The 15,329-nt window shown below is 38.3% G+C and overlaps 2 protein-coding genes across 2 annotated transcripts in view; one reads left to right on the forward strand and one right to left on the reverse strand.

Moving 5' to 3' along the window:
• On the forward strand, window positions 1-1,240 carry LOC135073765 (ribonuclease P protein subunit p30). Its single transcript, XM_063967936.1, has 2 exons — window positions 1-113; window positions 395-1,240. The coding sequence occupies exon 2, from the start codon at window positions 404-406 to the stop codon at window positions 1,196-1,198; it is 795 nt and encodes a 264-aa protein (XP_063824006.1). The 5' UTR covers window positions 1-113; window positions 395-403; the 3' UTR covers window positions 1,199-1,240.
• The window catches only part of LOC135073764 (protein Lilipod), a 27,246-nt gene continuing 13,093 nt past the window's right edge, over window positions 1,177-15,329 (reverse strand). Inside the window, exons 6-10 of the mRNA XM_063967935.1 lie at window positions 9,797-9,993; window positions 7,439-7,600; window positions 4,958-5,189; window positions 4,122-4,278; window positions 1,177-1,618 (exon numbers count right to left, since the gene is read on the reverse strand). Of these exons, the coding sequence (XP_063824005.1) occupies window positions 1,465-1,618; window positions 4,122-4,278; window positions 4,958-5,189; window positions 7,439-7,600; window positions 9,797-9,993 (902 nt within the window). The 3' untranslated portion in view covers window positions 1,177-1,464. The remainder of the gene's footprint in view (window positions 1,619-4,121; window positions 4,279-4,957; window positions 5,190-7,438; window positions 7,601-9,796; window positions 9,994-15,329) is intronic.

Genomic DNA, 15,329 nt, shown 5'->3' on the forward strand with positions numbered 1-15,329 from the left:
GTGTGTTGTTTGTTAACTTGATTTGTGTATAATTTAATAAGTAACAAGTTTAGTTAGTTAAACACATATTTAGAATAATATCCCGATCGAGTTATTATAGTACTGAAGCTTATGTAAGGAACACTAAATCATCTCACATTTTTAATTTTAATGGTGTTGTATGGTAAACGTTTAAATATACCAAACATAAATTGATCAATGAGTTCACTTTGTATTGATTTAATTAAATATTATTTATTGATCAATTGTAGATATTCTTCTCATAATTAATTAATAAAGTGCCTAAAACATACCAGTTCACCACATTCCAATGCTCAATTAACTTGCATAACTAAAAAGTCTGAAGTATTGAATAAAATGTTATTAATCTAACATATATTTTTATATTCAACAGGTTACAAATATGGCTAATCGAAATTGGGGGTTTTGCGACTTATCACTCGACAAAAGCTTTGACCTATCAAAGCTACATGTAATGGAAAAATTTGGGTACAATACTATCGCCATCAATACAGTAGTAGAGGAAGCAAGTGAAGAGCCCAAAAAGAAGAAAAAGAAGGGTGAAGTGAAAGAGAAAAAAGATTTTATACCTGCACCAATAGAAATACCCAAGGAAATAACTGATAAGACTAAACTCAATATTCTACAAAGAATCACAATACACTTTTCAGATTCAGGTATCGCACACAAAATAAATAATTCAGAAAATATCAAGAAGTATGATATTGTGGCAGTAGTTCCCAAAACTTTGCAAGCATTCCAATATGCGTCTGGAACCATGGATGTAGATATAATAACGTTTGAACCTGAATCACGGATCTCCTTCAAAGTGAGCAGAAAGCTGTACAGACAAGCTGGGGAAAGGGACGTGTTCTTTGAATTAATGTATTCGCCTGCCATAAGAGACACTACTTGTAGGAAAAATATTATAAGCACAGCTCACATCTATCACGCGGTTGGGAAATCTAAAAACATAATTATTACCAGTGCTGCTGAAAATGACATGCATGTCAGGGATGTACATGATGTTATAAACCTGGGTTTCATTTTAGGACTTAACAGTAATGAGAGTTTAGAAGCAGTCAGAAATAACACTAGAAGACTTATTATAAAGGCAGAAGGCAGAAGATGCGGTAAACACTACATGACTGTAACCACTCTGAGTGAAACTAACAATCAAAGTATAGATCAAGTTTAATTTGTTGTTATTTACAAATAATAAAAATCTTACAATATCATAGACATCTTTATCAATAAAACATTTACAAAATCATACACTTAATACCTTATGAATTAACATTAAAACAAGCATCACAGATAAGGAATCATTTTTGAATCTTAACATTGCTTTTGGTATTTATTATTTAAATATCTTATCATCAGTACAGTTAGAGAGCTTGTGTGGACTTTTGATTCCATTGTACAAACTAGGAACTAAACTGACTTAAGAATTTCTTGTATTGATTACTCTGATTTCACATGTTCTGAGATATCTCCTGCTTGCGTCTTAGCTTCGACTTTCACAGTTTTCTCAGTAGACAATCTGCTAGTCATCAGACTTAGATTCGGAGTTTGGTTTTCTTCAGGCATAGTGAATATATTGGCTACCCACTTGAATCTAAACAAAACAAAAAGAAACATTAAAAATATGATAATGACAAAAATAAAACTAATGTAACCTAATGAGACTGAATAAAAATAGCAACTAAAAATGATGAAATAGAAGCCAAAACAAAACTCACAAAAAAATGATAAAGCAGATGAATGCAGAAATGCTTACTCAAACTGGTGACTGGTGGGTTAGTAAGTTTCTGTGAAAAATCCAGAGTATTGAACTTAAAATAGCACAAGGGGAAAATAAAAAGATCAGTTAATTTTTTACATTGTATTCTTTCAAATGCAATCTCAACATTTGGTACAAGATATGTAATACAAAATGTATAAAAACAGCACTTCAAATATGTTATGCTTGAATAACATCACTACGCCCTACATTTAACTGGTCTAGGCTACTTAGAACATGTGTATTACATTCTACATAATATCATGATGCCTCTAGATATATCGCCGGTAGCACCACAGACGTTTGCTTCACAATATTACTAGGTCTAGGCATATACTGTTGTTACATTATGGAGCATGATTAAGTTAACTGCAATAAGCTGGTTATTAATAATGATAGCCAGTGAAGTTTCTGAGGGTTAATAGACTTTTCAAAGGTGTGAATCTGATGCCTAACATGGGTTTCAAAAAACCGATGATACAATTCACCACATCTTTAGTAGGTTATGTTAGGTTAATTAATAAACATGTATGAACCTTAAAAACAAAAAACTGTAAAATAATCAAGACAGATTTATTGTTTGATCTGCAATTAACAAAGAGATCTACCACGACTAGAATTCAGGTTAAAAGCCTCAAGATACATACAAGATTCACATAAACAATCTCATAGCCATTGCAGATTAAACTGTTAATACCATTTTGAGCAATTTGTAGAATGCTAACTCATTGTGCACATAAAGTTCAAAGTATAAGTTACTGCAGTCTTATAAATGTCTTTTATCAATTTTAAAATAACATAAATCAACGAATGGCGCTGCAAATTAAACTAAAACGAGAAACTATAATTTGTGGCATTGTAACTCGTTCCTCTAACTTAAAGTAAGACCATAACTGATAAACTAATTTTATTGTAATGTCATGGCAAATATCTAAAATACTTAACAATTAAATTAATATTGAATTTAAATCACCGATCACATAGCCTTATACAAAATAAATAATCTGCCGACTTACTAATCGTAATATTAACAAATTCAGTCTCATTGGTCATAAAACAATTTAAAAATTTAATCTAGTAGTCTTTCCTCAAGAACTTTTAATTCATATTAAATATGACACATTGATTACAAAACGTTAAAGGAATAAAAGTAATGGTAAAATAATAATATGATATGGATTGAAATAAATGCAGAAAATGTACCAAAAATTATTACAATGTCATAAGAATTATAATTACAATATTACATCAGCCATTTTGCGTATTTTACAATTTTTTTCGGGGTACAAAATAAATGTACCTACACAATATATCATAACGATAATATAATTAATTTCATTTCATATCTACACACGAAATAATATATTACTTTATTGTGCTGTTTTTTCAGATCTTAAAATATAAAACGGCACTGTTCTCACATAAAAGTGCCACATTCGAACACAAATCCCAGTACATACCGTAAAATGTACCTAAAGGAGCAAACACACTTGTAATTTAAATGGAATCTACTCCTTTAGGTACACATTGTTACATTATCTATAATAAAACGGTGGCTAGTTCATTATTAATCATAAAATTTCAATAAAAGCAGTCAATTGTCAATCCGTCAAGTATTCAATTTTCAAGTAGCGCAATAATTTGTTTAGTATAGTAGCTGCCATTTCATAAAATTTCTAATTTGTTACACTGAATAATTTACGAATTGTGCTCAGCAAAGTTTAGAAATGACAACGTTTAGTTCTCGACATGCATATTTTTATACAGTAGAGACAAGAAGTGAGCTAACGATCCACCTCATGCATGTGGACATCTACGCTCACGTTCGTACGTACTATCGCCAACAGTGTTAACTGCCCATTGAAAGTCATGTCATCTCGTTCTATCGCAAAGAATCGCCATTTGATTAGAGCGAGAGCAAAAACGGAAATGGATAGTTAACAGTGTGGGCGTGTGTGTACGTTACCAAGGCGTTGTTAAACTTTAGTGACTTGTTTGTACACACGGCCACACTGTTAAATATCCATTTCCGTTTTTGCTCTCGCTCTAATCACATGGTGATTCTTTGCTATAGAACGAGATGACATGACTGGCAATGGGCAGTTAACTCTGTTGCCGATAGTACACTTATTTTGGCAAATTTCTTTAACAAAACAAAACACCAGTGTAGAGCCGAATTCAGACCATAGACTTGTTTGTAGGAGTCTGTCGTATCCTATACAGAGCCCTGGCCAGCCACCTAGGTACATACTTGACGGATCAACACTTGACCGAGAGCAATCGTCAGTTGTTGAGGAAAGACACGCAGTGAGCGACCGTGTTCACGTTTTCCACCAACCTGTTGTATAGTTCGCGGCGAACGCTCGCCGTGAACTTGCTGACGAGGCAAAGGGTGACAGTGGCTGCGAATATCGCGTTGTATAGCAACACCAGCTTGAAGTTGCCTAGCCACTCGATGCGCCCGAATTCGCCGAGCAAATCGAAATTTGTTATACCTGAAAAGATAAGACAGATTTGTACAAATAACAATGGAAGTTGTATAATTTTAACGGTCTTTATGACAAAAACAGGTAGATGAAAATAGTGAATAGCGGTTAAGGAGTTTATAAGTCGTCAAGCCCGGTGGTCCAAAGCGAGATAGCTCGCAAGCTAATCGTTCACACAATCTGTAATTGCAATTTTGTAATCAAAAGCATTAACAAGATAATGGATAGGTATAAACCATCGCATCCGGCTTCATGTTTCGGAATCATTGTGATCCGACAGCAACAGGTAAGTATAGTATTGTTGGTAATTTTATAATTCCTTGATGAATTTAGCGTGCGGCGACTTTGAGGAGAAATCCCAAAAGGGAGGTAAAACTAACGTTGACATGTCAATATTGCGGTCAAGATACCAAGCTTTGTAACACGCGCCACTGACGATCAGGGCCTGGATTAAATGTGTACGCACACCTTGTCCACGAGTCTAAAAAGCGTGACTAGTCTGAATTTCTAAGAATTTCTTTCTTTCTTCTCCTTAACCCTCAAAACCCTCAAATAAGTCGAGCGAGAGTGATACAGGTAACCTTCAATCTTAAAGTCGAGAGTAATACAGGTAACCACGTTATTTTGAACCTTATTCCCTTCTATCAATGTCCAAAAACAACGAAAAATCAAATAAGAGTCTTCTTACCTAATATCTTGACAAGCAGCGGCTGCGCAGTAGAGTGCGCGAGTAACAGCGCGCACGTGGGTATGATCCGGGCGAGCGGAGTGCAGCGCGCGCGCGGCAACACGCGCATTGCACGTAATGGCGCGCTGAGACCCGTGAGCGACGCCGCGTGCAAGTATAGTATGAGGAACGCTTCGAGCGTCGCGCCCGCCCAGCCTAGTTTTGATAGTGAGGCGATACCCAGTGTGAATTGCTGTAATAGAAACATTTTAAAATTATAAATTAGTAGCTTTAACCAGCGCGGCTTCGCCCGCGGTAATTTCACAGAAAAATATAGTAATATGTCACTCGGGATTTATTTAGCTATCTATTGATGAAATAAATTTTGAAATCGTTTTAGTAAGTCTCTAGAGATTACAAACAAAGAAACCTTAATCTTTACTAACTTACTTGTTTATAATATTTGTGATAAAATAGATGTTAGCCAAGTTAAAGGCCACGTCATAAAGAGAGTGACCTTTACTCAACATAATGTAAAATACATAATGTAGTACGGTTTATACTTGTGACTCATTTCGATTCATATTTTATATCGAACAAACTATTAGATAACAAAGATGATAACGTCCATATTATGACGGTTGTATTGTTATTGTTTAATCTTGGATTTGACCTTTGCATAAAAATACTGGAAAATTCTGTGCAGAATTATATTTTTAGAGTTAAAAAGCTTCCATTTATAATTAACGACCGGTTTATGCATTACATATGACGCACTGTAAGCGTCACACTCTTTGTCTCGCCAACCGTCTTCAAACAAAATTTGTGTACCAAGTAATAACACAAATTGTTGTTCATAATTCTCTAAAAGATTCAAGTGATATTTTGTGACAATTCCCCAAAACCAATTGGCATAGTAAGATCATATTATGAAAGTAAATTTTTTCACGCTAAAACCGCTGAACTGGTAGTGAGCAGCAGCAGCATTAGCATCGCCAGCGGGTACACCGCGTTGCTGGAGCGACGCCTGCTGTGGTCCACCTGCTGTGACAGCAACTCACTCGTGTGCTGAGCGGCACCGCCTTGATCCCTATGAGCAGCTCGAGAGTGTTCTGCAGCACCATCGCCAGCGGGTACAGCGCGTTGCTGGAGCTACGCCTGCTGTGGTCTACCTGCTGAGACAGCTACTCACTCGTGTGCTGAGCGGCACCGCCTTGATCCCTATGAGCAGCTCGAGAGTGTTCTACAGCACCATCGCCAGCAGGTACACCGCGTTGCTGGAGCGACGTCTGCTGTGGTCCACCTGCTGTGACAGCTACTCACTCGTGTGCTGAGCGGCACCGCCTTGATCCCTATGAGCAGCTCGAGAGTGTTCTGCAGCACCATCGCCAGCGGGTACAGCGCGTTGCTGGAGCTACGCCTGCTGTGGTCTACCTGCTGAGACAGCTACTCACTCGTGTGCTGAGCGGCACCGCCTTGATCCCTATGAGCAGCTCGAGAGTGTTCTACAGCACCATCGCCAGCAGGTACACCGCGTTGCTGGAGCGACGTCTGCTGTGGTCCACCTGCTGTGACAGCTACTCACTCGTGTGCTGAGCGGCACCGCCTTGATCCCTATGAGCAGCTCGAGAGTGTTCTGCAGCACCATCGCCAGCGGGTACAGCGCGTTGCTGGAGCTACGCCTGCTGTGGTCTACCTGCTGAGACAGCTACTCACTCGTGTGCTGAGCGGCACCGCCTTGATCCCTATGAGCAGCTCGAGAGTGTTCTACAGCACCATCGCCAGCAGGTACACCGCGTTGCTGGAGCGACGTCTGCTGTAGTCCACCTGCTGTAACAGCAACTCACTCGTGTGCTGAGCGGCACCGCCTTGATCCCTATGAGCAGCTCGAGAGTGTTCTACAGCACCAACGCCAGCGGGTACACCGCGTTGCTGGAGCGACGTCTGCTGTGGTCTACCTGCTGTGACAGCAACTCACTCGTGTGCTGAGCGGCACCGCCTTGATCCCTTTGAGCAGCTCGAGAGTGTTCTACAGCACCAACGCCAGCGGGTACACCGCGTTGCTGGAGCGACGTCTGCTGTGGTCTACCTGCTGTGACAGCAACTCACTCGTGTGCTGAGCGGCACCGCCTTGATCCCTATGAGCAGCTCGAGAGTGTTCTACAGCACCAACGCCAGCGGGTACACCGCGTTGCTGGAGCGACGTCTGCTGTAGTCCACCTGCTGTGACAGCAACTCACTCGTGTGCTGAGCGGCACCGCCTTGATCCCTATGAGCAGCTCGAGAGTGTTCTACAGCACCATCGCCAGCGGGTACACCGCGTTGCTGGAGCGACGTCTGCAGTGGTCTACCTGCTGTGACAGCAACTCACTCGTGTGCTGAGCGGCACCGCCTTGATCCCTATGAGCAGCTCGAGAGTGTTCTGTAGCACCATCGCCAGCGGGTACAGCGCGTTGCTGGAGCGACGTCTGCTGTGGTCTACCTGCTGTGACAGCAACTCACTCGTGTGCTGAGCGGCACCGCCTTGATCCCTATGAGCAGCTCGAGAGTGTTCTGCAGCACCATGAGCACGGTGATTGTGGTGAGCGCCAGCAGCATCAGCATCGCCAGCGGGTACACCACGTTGCGTTGGAGCGACGACGTCTTGCGCTGGTGGTCTACTTCCTGATGACAAAAGAAGGTCTTACAATAGCCGAATGTGGAAGCGAGCTTCACCCTGATCCTCAATCACAAAGGAACTAGCTATCTTACCTCCAACTGCGGATATACAACAATGCTGTTAACATCATTGTGGTAATGAATCTAGGTATACTTAGAACAAGCCCTACCACGAACGAAATCGAGAAAAAATTTACCCTTACTGGGAATCGAACCCAGGACGGCCAGGACCTCGGAGTTTAAGATAGGTAGACTCAACATTGAAAAACGTAATTCGCATATATTTATTTTGAAAAGATGATGATGAAATATCGCGTTACATTACATAAACGGCATAACATCAATTTCATACACTGACGTGGCCCAAGTGCTAGAGCGAAAAATAATCTTATTTATTAATCAGAATCATAACACGTAGAAATAGGTCGGAGACGTAATAAAAATGCACTCTTTAAAGCGTATAATGTTGACAATATTTTATAGATAACCGAAACCAGCAATGATCATAAGTGAAAAAACAATGATTTTTTTGTGCCAAAGAATATTAATGACTATACTTTTCTGATTTTGGGACAGTGATTCAGTTCACTATTAAAACTTTCGATAATACTTACGCTTCTTACTCCCTGTATAAACCACTTTAATAAATTGTTATTAATTCCATACGTCATTAATGTATTACCGCTGAAACGATGATGGATTGCTCAATGAAGTTGTTAGTTATTATTTATTTACGAATTTTGTGGATGACTGTTAATAAATGAAAGTGAAAGAAAATTAATTAAATAATTTTATTGAGGTGTTTTTTACGGTACGAAAGGTTGATTAATCCAGTGTAAAACCCCCTTTCCTAAAAAGTGAGTTTTTGAGAACGGATGGATGTTGATTAATTTTTCACCCAAAAACTACTGAACGGATTCTGATAAAACTAGAGTATTTAGAATAACAACTAGGGTACGAATTTTACGCTGACAAAGCCGCGGGCTAAAGTTAGTTGAAATATTTTTAGATTTTGGACTCTACCTAAGAAATATTGATGAACCGCTCTGTTGATTCAGAAAACAAAAGTAAACAGTTACTTGGGTGTTGATATTGATTATGAACGACAGCGCTTTGTTCCCCGCGAGGAGAAATATGTTTTGTAAACATAATTATTCATAGTTTTCTCGAACAGGTATGTGTAACGTACGGCTTATCACGATCGACTTCATTCAAAGCGTGAATTGTGCGTTATTATCCACATTTACAAGGAAATTCATTTAAAAATTAGAAACCAGTTATGATACTTTTTGCTCGCTTCAAGTCGCTTCAGAAAGAATATCTCACATATTTCGATATTTGAAAACCAAATTCGAAAACAAACAAAAAGAAGTTTTACGTCATCAATATACTAATATTTTTAGCAAAAAAAAGTTACAAAGATGCACATAACAAATTTTTGCAACTTAACAACAAGTTATTTTCCGATCCGTAGTATAGAATCATATTTATTTTTAAACATTCGCGATTTTTTTTTGTTTCTCACGAGGAAATCGACCATGAACTCCGAACTGAGGTATCCAATTCTGCATAGAGCGTCTTTGTAGGTGCATTGACGCGCAGCCACAGAATAAATTACTAGGCGTAGCCTACTTCCAATCTAGGTACATCTAAAAATAACAAACTTTTCCACTTATAGCTATGCCTGTGCACCCTGTCGCTAGGGCCATTCTGAGTGTAAGGCACTCTTTTGATACATGTCGATTTGTGTAGTTTGTCCTTCGAGAAGGACGATTCGGCGTCAGATTTTTCCACTTACGTGTTATAACACATGTATGTATGAGCAATATGACCCATGACCTTAGAGTCGACTGTCATAATCTCACTAACTAAGTAGGTACTTTTGCCCCTGAGGAATCCTGGGGGCGCAGTGGGTTACGTCAAACGCATTCAATATCAACTGCGCAGCTGCACGCAGCTGCGTAAAAAGTGACAATAGTTAGCGGAAACTTTCAAGAACTAAAATCTTCATATTTTTTTAACGCAGTCGATATCGAATGCGTTTGACGTAAAGTCACACTACGCCCTCTGTTCTGCCTGCAGAACGACTTACTTATGTATTTTACGCGCAGCCTAATGCCGTCACGTCACATACCCGCTATACATAATATGTATAGATCCATTTGTAACCTACATCTGAAAGTAACAAACTTTTCCACTTACTATTCTCTTAGCGACGACTTTTTGTAGTCTGTCATTAAGCCCGGCCTGTAGGGCACCGTTTCTGAGCCGCAGCAAGGGCGTCTCTTTGCGCGGGGAAGCGTGCAGTTTGTCCTTCGACAAGGACAAGTCGGCGTCCAACGGCGCCGATATGTCCCCACGGTCGGGGTACATCGGCTCCGGCGATATGTAACCTACGCCTGTAACAGATAATGGGACTTTACTGGATAATCGATCTTATTAAAGGACGGCAGCACATTATATTAAGACTGACATCTTATAGGGTTGTTTTAGATGCTATTTTTGCAACGAACATTATGCTGGACTTAAAACGGCAAAGTCGACTAGCGGTGAAAATGCATTCAACTCATTCAATTTTGTTACAGTTAAGATGCCTAATTGATTCGTATTTTTGTTTTTCAAGTATTGTGTGTGGTACAGTGGGTAATTAAATTAATTATTCCTAAAATAATGAATGTTGTCTTACACGAAACTAAATTAATCATCATCAATCTATAATGTGTTTAATGGACCAAATGACGCACCTACGTAATTAACCGATACGCTAGAGAGGTCCATTACGTTAGCCCATTGAGATTCAGTCCGTATCGCTGCCTTTATTTTAACTTTAAACAATTTTAAACTTAGAATAACGGCAGCGATACGGACTAAATATTAATTTTCAATAATAAAGAAGAAACGTGAACCGGACGAAATTATTGCAATTTCACACGGTATGCAATTATATGACGCGTGTTCGACAAATAGTCTCGCTTCAAAGGGTCATTCGTCACAAATAATTGAATTAACAGCTTAAATAAAACACATAGTAAAACAATGTGCAATGCCCATTGGGCATGCCGATTGGTCGTCACCACGTTACATCGTCGAGTCGAAAGCGATTCATTGAGGAATGCCATCTGAGAAAACGTATGCAAATTATCGTGGAAAAGGAAGCTAAAGATAAAAGCAGCTCGTGCGTATTAATGGGAGCCATTGACATTTTGTTACAAATCGACATTCAATTGTTTTCGTAGAAAGGAGCAGAAAAGGGCATCATGTAGAAAGTCCGGAAAATAAGTACTAAAAGTAATTAGAACTACATAATTTAAAACTGGAATAACCTATTGTCTCAGGTGGAACTTGAGCACTGAGCAACAATGAGATGAGTAGCCAGCAAACGATAGAACGTACCTAAATAATAGTTTTAAAAGTCCTAAAATAACAAAAGATTTCAGGTGCAGACTCTACATCTTATGATACATGCGATTAAACTCATGACATCCGAGTTAACCTTCATCAAATCCATTGGTTAGCAGAGCAATACGTTAATTACCTATCCCAAGATATCGTTCTAGGTCAAATTGACCGTCAGCAATGTGGAGGTTTTCTATGGAAAAATCAATATTTTGTCACTGAAATAGTAACATGGCTGTTTAAACAAGACAGACAAGACACTTACTAATATCGACCCATGAACTTATTAATACCGACTGTTCAAATGGGAATAATACATTATTCATCACGAAGTTCACAGCGTAAGCTCCAATATTAGCTTAGTAGTTCGTTATTTACATTATCTTTTATATTTAGCACAAAACTAATTTACACAATGATTTTGTATCAAACAATTTTGAAAGCTTTATACTTGCACATACGATAGGCTTAAAAACTTTAGAATAAACAGCATAAAAAGAACAAGAAAATTCCCAGCTAAAACTGAAGCAAACAGACAGCCACTAAGGCTGGGTTGCACCATCTTACTTTAACGGCTGTCTTATTTATCAATACCTGCACCTTAAATACCTTACTTTAAATCTGTCAAAATCCATACAAAAAACACCGGTTATCGTCAAAGTTACGGTCAAAGTTGGGTGGTGCAACCCAGCCTTAGTCTTCAATTAATGGATGAATAAATAAATAGTCTTTAAGATCATGTAACGACTCGACTCTTTCGACTTCGAAAGCTGTCGAGTCTGTTGAAAGAAAATCTTTGCAGCAACTTTACATCACCATAAAAAATAACTACAAACATCGTACTACAACATAAAGTTAACATTGACACCAATCACCGATTTAAGCAATGGACTAAATCCGTAGCATACTCGTACATGGGCACTGGGCCTAGACGTCACGGACCGTGATGCGTAAACCGACGGACACACGTGGCTTACCGTCTCTACAGTCTACAGTAAGAGTATCTGCCAACAGCAATAAATCCATTATAAAACTGATGTCAGCTGGTCTGCTGATAATGTGACCGAAACGAAGAAGAAATAAGTTTATAATATAACTTTCCCGTCCAATAAAACCAAAGACAAAATATCAAAAACGTTTGATACACCTATCGGTGTCCATTTCTACAAACACTAAATACTTATTTTGTTTCATCGCAGTTAAGAAATTAGACTCCATAACCGTTTATGAAAAAAAGTGAAAGTGAGCACAGAGAACTGAACACGCAACCAGATGAAAAACGGGATAACAAGGATAAACTTATCCAACCGTGAAGTTACCAAGGTGAATCTCTGATGTTTTTTTAACTATAATCTGGTCCGAGAGCACGTAGAATTTTGTCCAATGACCCCAAGCTACACGCTCGCACACTCACTACGGGCGCCCGTCCCACAGTCGCGACAGCAATATAATTACGCGCGAGCGATAAGGATGGGTAGCTTGGGGTCATTGGACAAAATTCTACGTGCTCCCGGACCAGACTATAGCATTATAGGTTTGACAACCTATGAATGAGAACCGAGGTTTAAAGAAACCTTTTTAATAATGGAAGTCATAGGTCGTAAGAAAGTATGCTAAAGCCCTCTTTACCTCTTTCCATTGCATTTGAGGATAAATAAACCCGCGTTGGAAACTAGTAAACTAAATAAGAAGTGTTACGCGTAACCGCAGTGATTGTTTGTAATCGGGTGCCATTGTCGTTCACCGTTAGCGAGACGGGTTGATAGCAATCACAGTTCAAAACTTTAGTTGATTGCAGGTTGACAAGTTTAGTTGTTGTTGTTTGAGTACCTAATTATGGTATTAAGTATTAAGTCGTCTATGCTATTAGTCCAGTCAATAAAGCATTATAGATGGAAAACTGTAGAACACAATTTCTGACTTCAGGACTTTATTTAGACTAGTTAGGAGGTGAACATAGCAAAAGTCCCCGTCCTTAGCCCTTGAGCCGGCGGGGAGAGGGGGGTTTAAACCCATTAACGCCCGCCGTACTATAAATTGTACACAACTTTAAGTTACGATAAATCTGATTTAGTGGGTATTTTAAGTCTGGAAATAATTCCAATCGGTAAACAAAGGTCTATGCATTACATCCTGAGATGAAACAGAACATAATTATAAAATCTGAAGGGGGTATTTTGCGATTTCGTTTCAGTGATTTTTTCGTATCTCCTGGTGGATAGTTGACAATTTTTTATACAAGGTTTAAGTTACACAAAATACCGAATAAGTTGTTAGTGTATTAGCTAACAACATATCCTAATAAAAAATACATAAAAAAGTTCATTTCATGGAAAGTTTTTTATGCTATAACTCCCAAAGTGATGCTGTACTAACTTTTGTACAATGGGCGCTTGACATGTTATGTAAAATAGTAAAAAAATGACATTATTATTACAGTGTTTACTTATTTCTTCATAGTTCTTATATGTAATCATTGTTTTCTTTTTCCAATAACATGGCTCTTTATTTATGGGGTTACAGACAACAAAAATAAACATTTTGTTTTCCCAATTATGACCTGTTTGTCGACCTAAAGAGACTTAGTTACATAGTTTTTGGAACCATACGTGACAACAGAACCAAACGGTATCCTTTGATTACTTATAAAGATTTTCACAAAAAGCCTAGAGACAGATTCGACAAGGCAAACATAATTTTATTAGTATCGATTGAAAGATAATAATGTAGGTACTATTGGAACAAATTTTGATGCTTTAGAACCATTGGGAAAGGTCATTATATGGGGTCTCTTGATAAAAAAAGTAGTGTTAGGCACCACTGGGTGTCCAGCTCCAGTATAATAAAAAGATTAGTGGGTTAGATCAGATGGATAGTCTATGGAACTTTACCAAACTGAGGTAAAAAGAAAAAAGCGGTGGATGGGTCTTGTTCGCTTATATGGTGGACATGACAATTTCAAATGCATGCAGACTGCACTGCATAGTAAACTCATATAGTCGCTTAGATCAGCTAGCATTCCGCAAAAGCGCACATATTTGACCTATAAAAGATAAATAATAGTAGGTAATCTTGCTCTAGTTGATGGAGAAGAAATATGAAATAATGGTTATAGTCAAAATAAACCAGCAAACAAGCTGATTTGACAGCTTAAAATTACTGTGTGTTTCAATAGAGTCAAAACATCTTATGGCAAGTGCCTGAAAACACTGAGCCAGTATGGAGAAGGCTTTGCTCAACATGACTCATAAGCGCCCATTGTACTAAACTTAGTACACCCCTGAAAACCTAACTTCTGATTTTGTTTTTGGTTTTCTTTCTGTTTAGTATTATTTCTGAAGTATTTTTATAAAGAAAATAAACATTGGCTATGTGAAATTGATCGTAGTTTTCATTTGGGCGTTAATGGGTTAAAAGTGCCACTTTTCGGTTTTTCGCTTAATCCTCGGAAACTATGCGTCCTAGTGACATGACTACTATGAACCAAAAAAAGCATATTCAATTTGCTACAGGTGAGATAGTCAACTTTTTTGATAAATTGTATAGTTTTCGCGGCATCTGCTCTAGAAGGTCTGTAATATTGGAAATTTTATTTTTGTCTTACATGTTCCCATCAGGAGAAAATCTACTAAATCAACATTGAGCAATCATTCTAGACATGCGGGAGCATGTTAAGCCTACTTCTAGGGAGGGGACTGCACCGTGCGTATATTTAGACGAACCACTTTGAGCCACTATTGACTCCTCATCACTCAAAAACTACTGTGCATTAACACTTCAAATTTGGCTCATGTGTTGAGACTTGCAAGATATACATCAGCTTCAAATTTCATAAATATGCCTCAAACGGTTCTTTAGGTAATGATGTCCAAAAATCTACATGTCTGACATATATACCAAATTCTAACCACTTCCAGATGACCTCGAAGGTTCAAATTTGGCATCCAGAAAGGTAGTTATGTAAATACAAAGGAACAAATAAAAAACCAGTAAATTTTAACATTTCACAGGTGATAAATAGATTTTAGTGTTCTAAATGTCGATTTTTGAACGTCAATACCTAAATAACCGTTTGAGGTATATTTATGAAATTTAAAGCTGATGTATATCTTGCATGCAAGTCTCAATACATGAGCCAAATTTGAAGAGTTAATGCACAGTAGTTTTTGAATGATGAGGAGTCAAAAGTGGCTCCAGTTGGTTCGTATAAATATACGCACGGTGCAGTCCCCTCCCTGGAACTAGGCTTAACATGCTCCCGCATGTCTATAGTGTTTGCTCAATGTTGATTTAGTTGATTTTCTCCTGATAGGAACATGTAAGACAAAAATTAAATTTC

The sequence above is a fragment of the Ostrinia nubilalis genome, chromosome 8, assembly GCF_963855985.1.
Source record: "Ostrinia nubilalis chromosome 8, ilOstNubi1.1, whole genome shotgun sequence".
Lineage (NCBI taxonomy): Eukaryota > Metazoa > Arthropoda > Insecta > Lepidoptera > Crambidae > Ostrinia > Ostrinia nubilalis.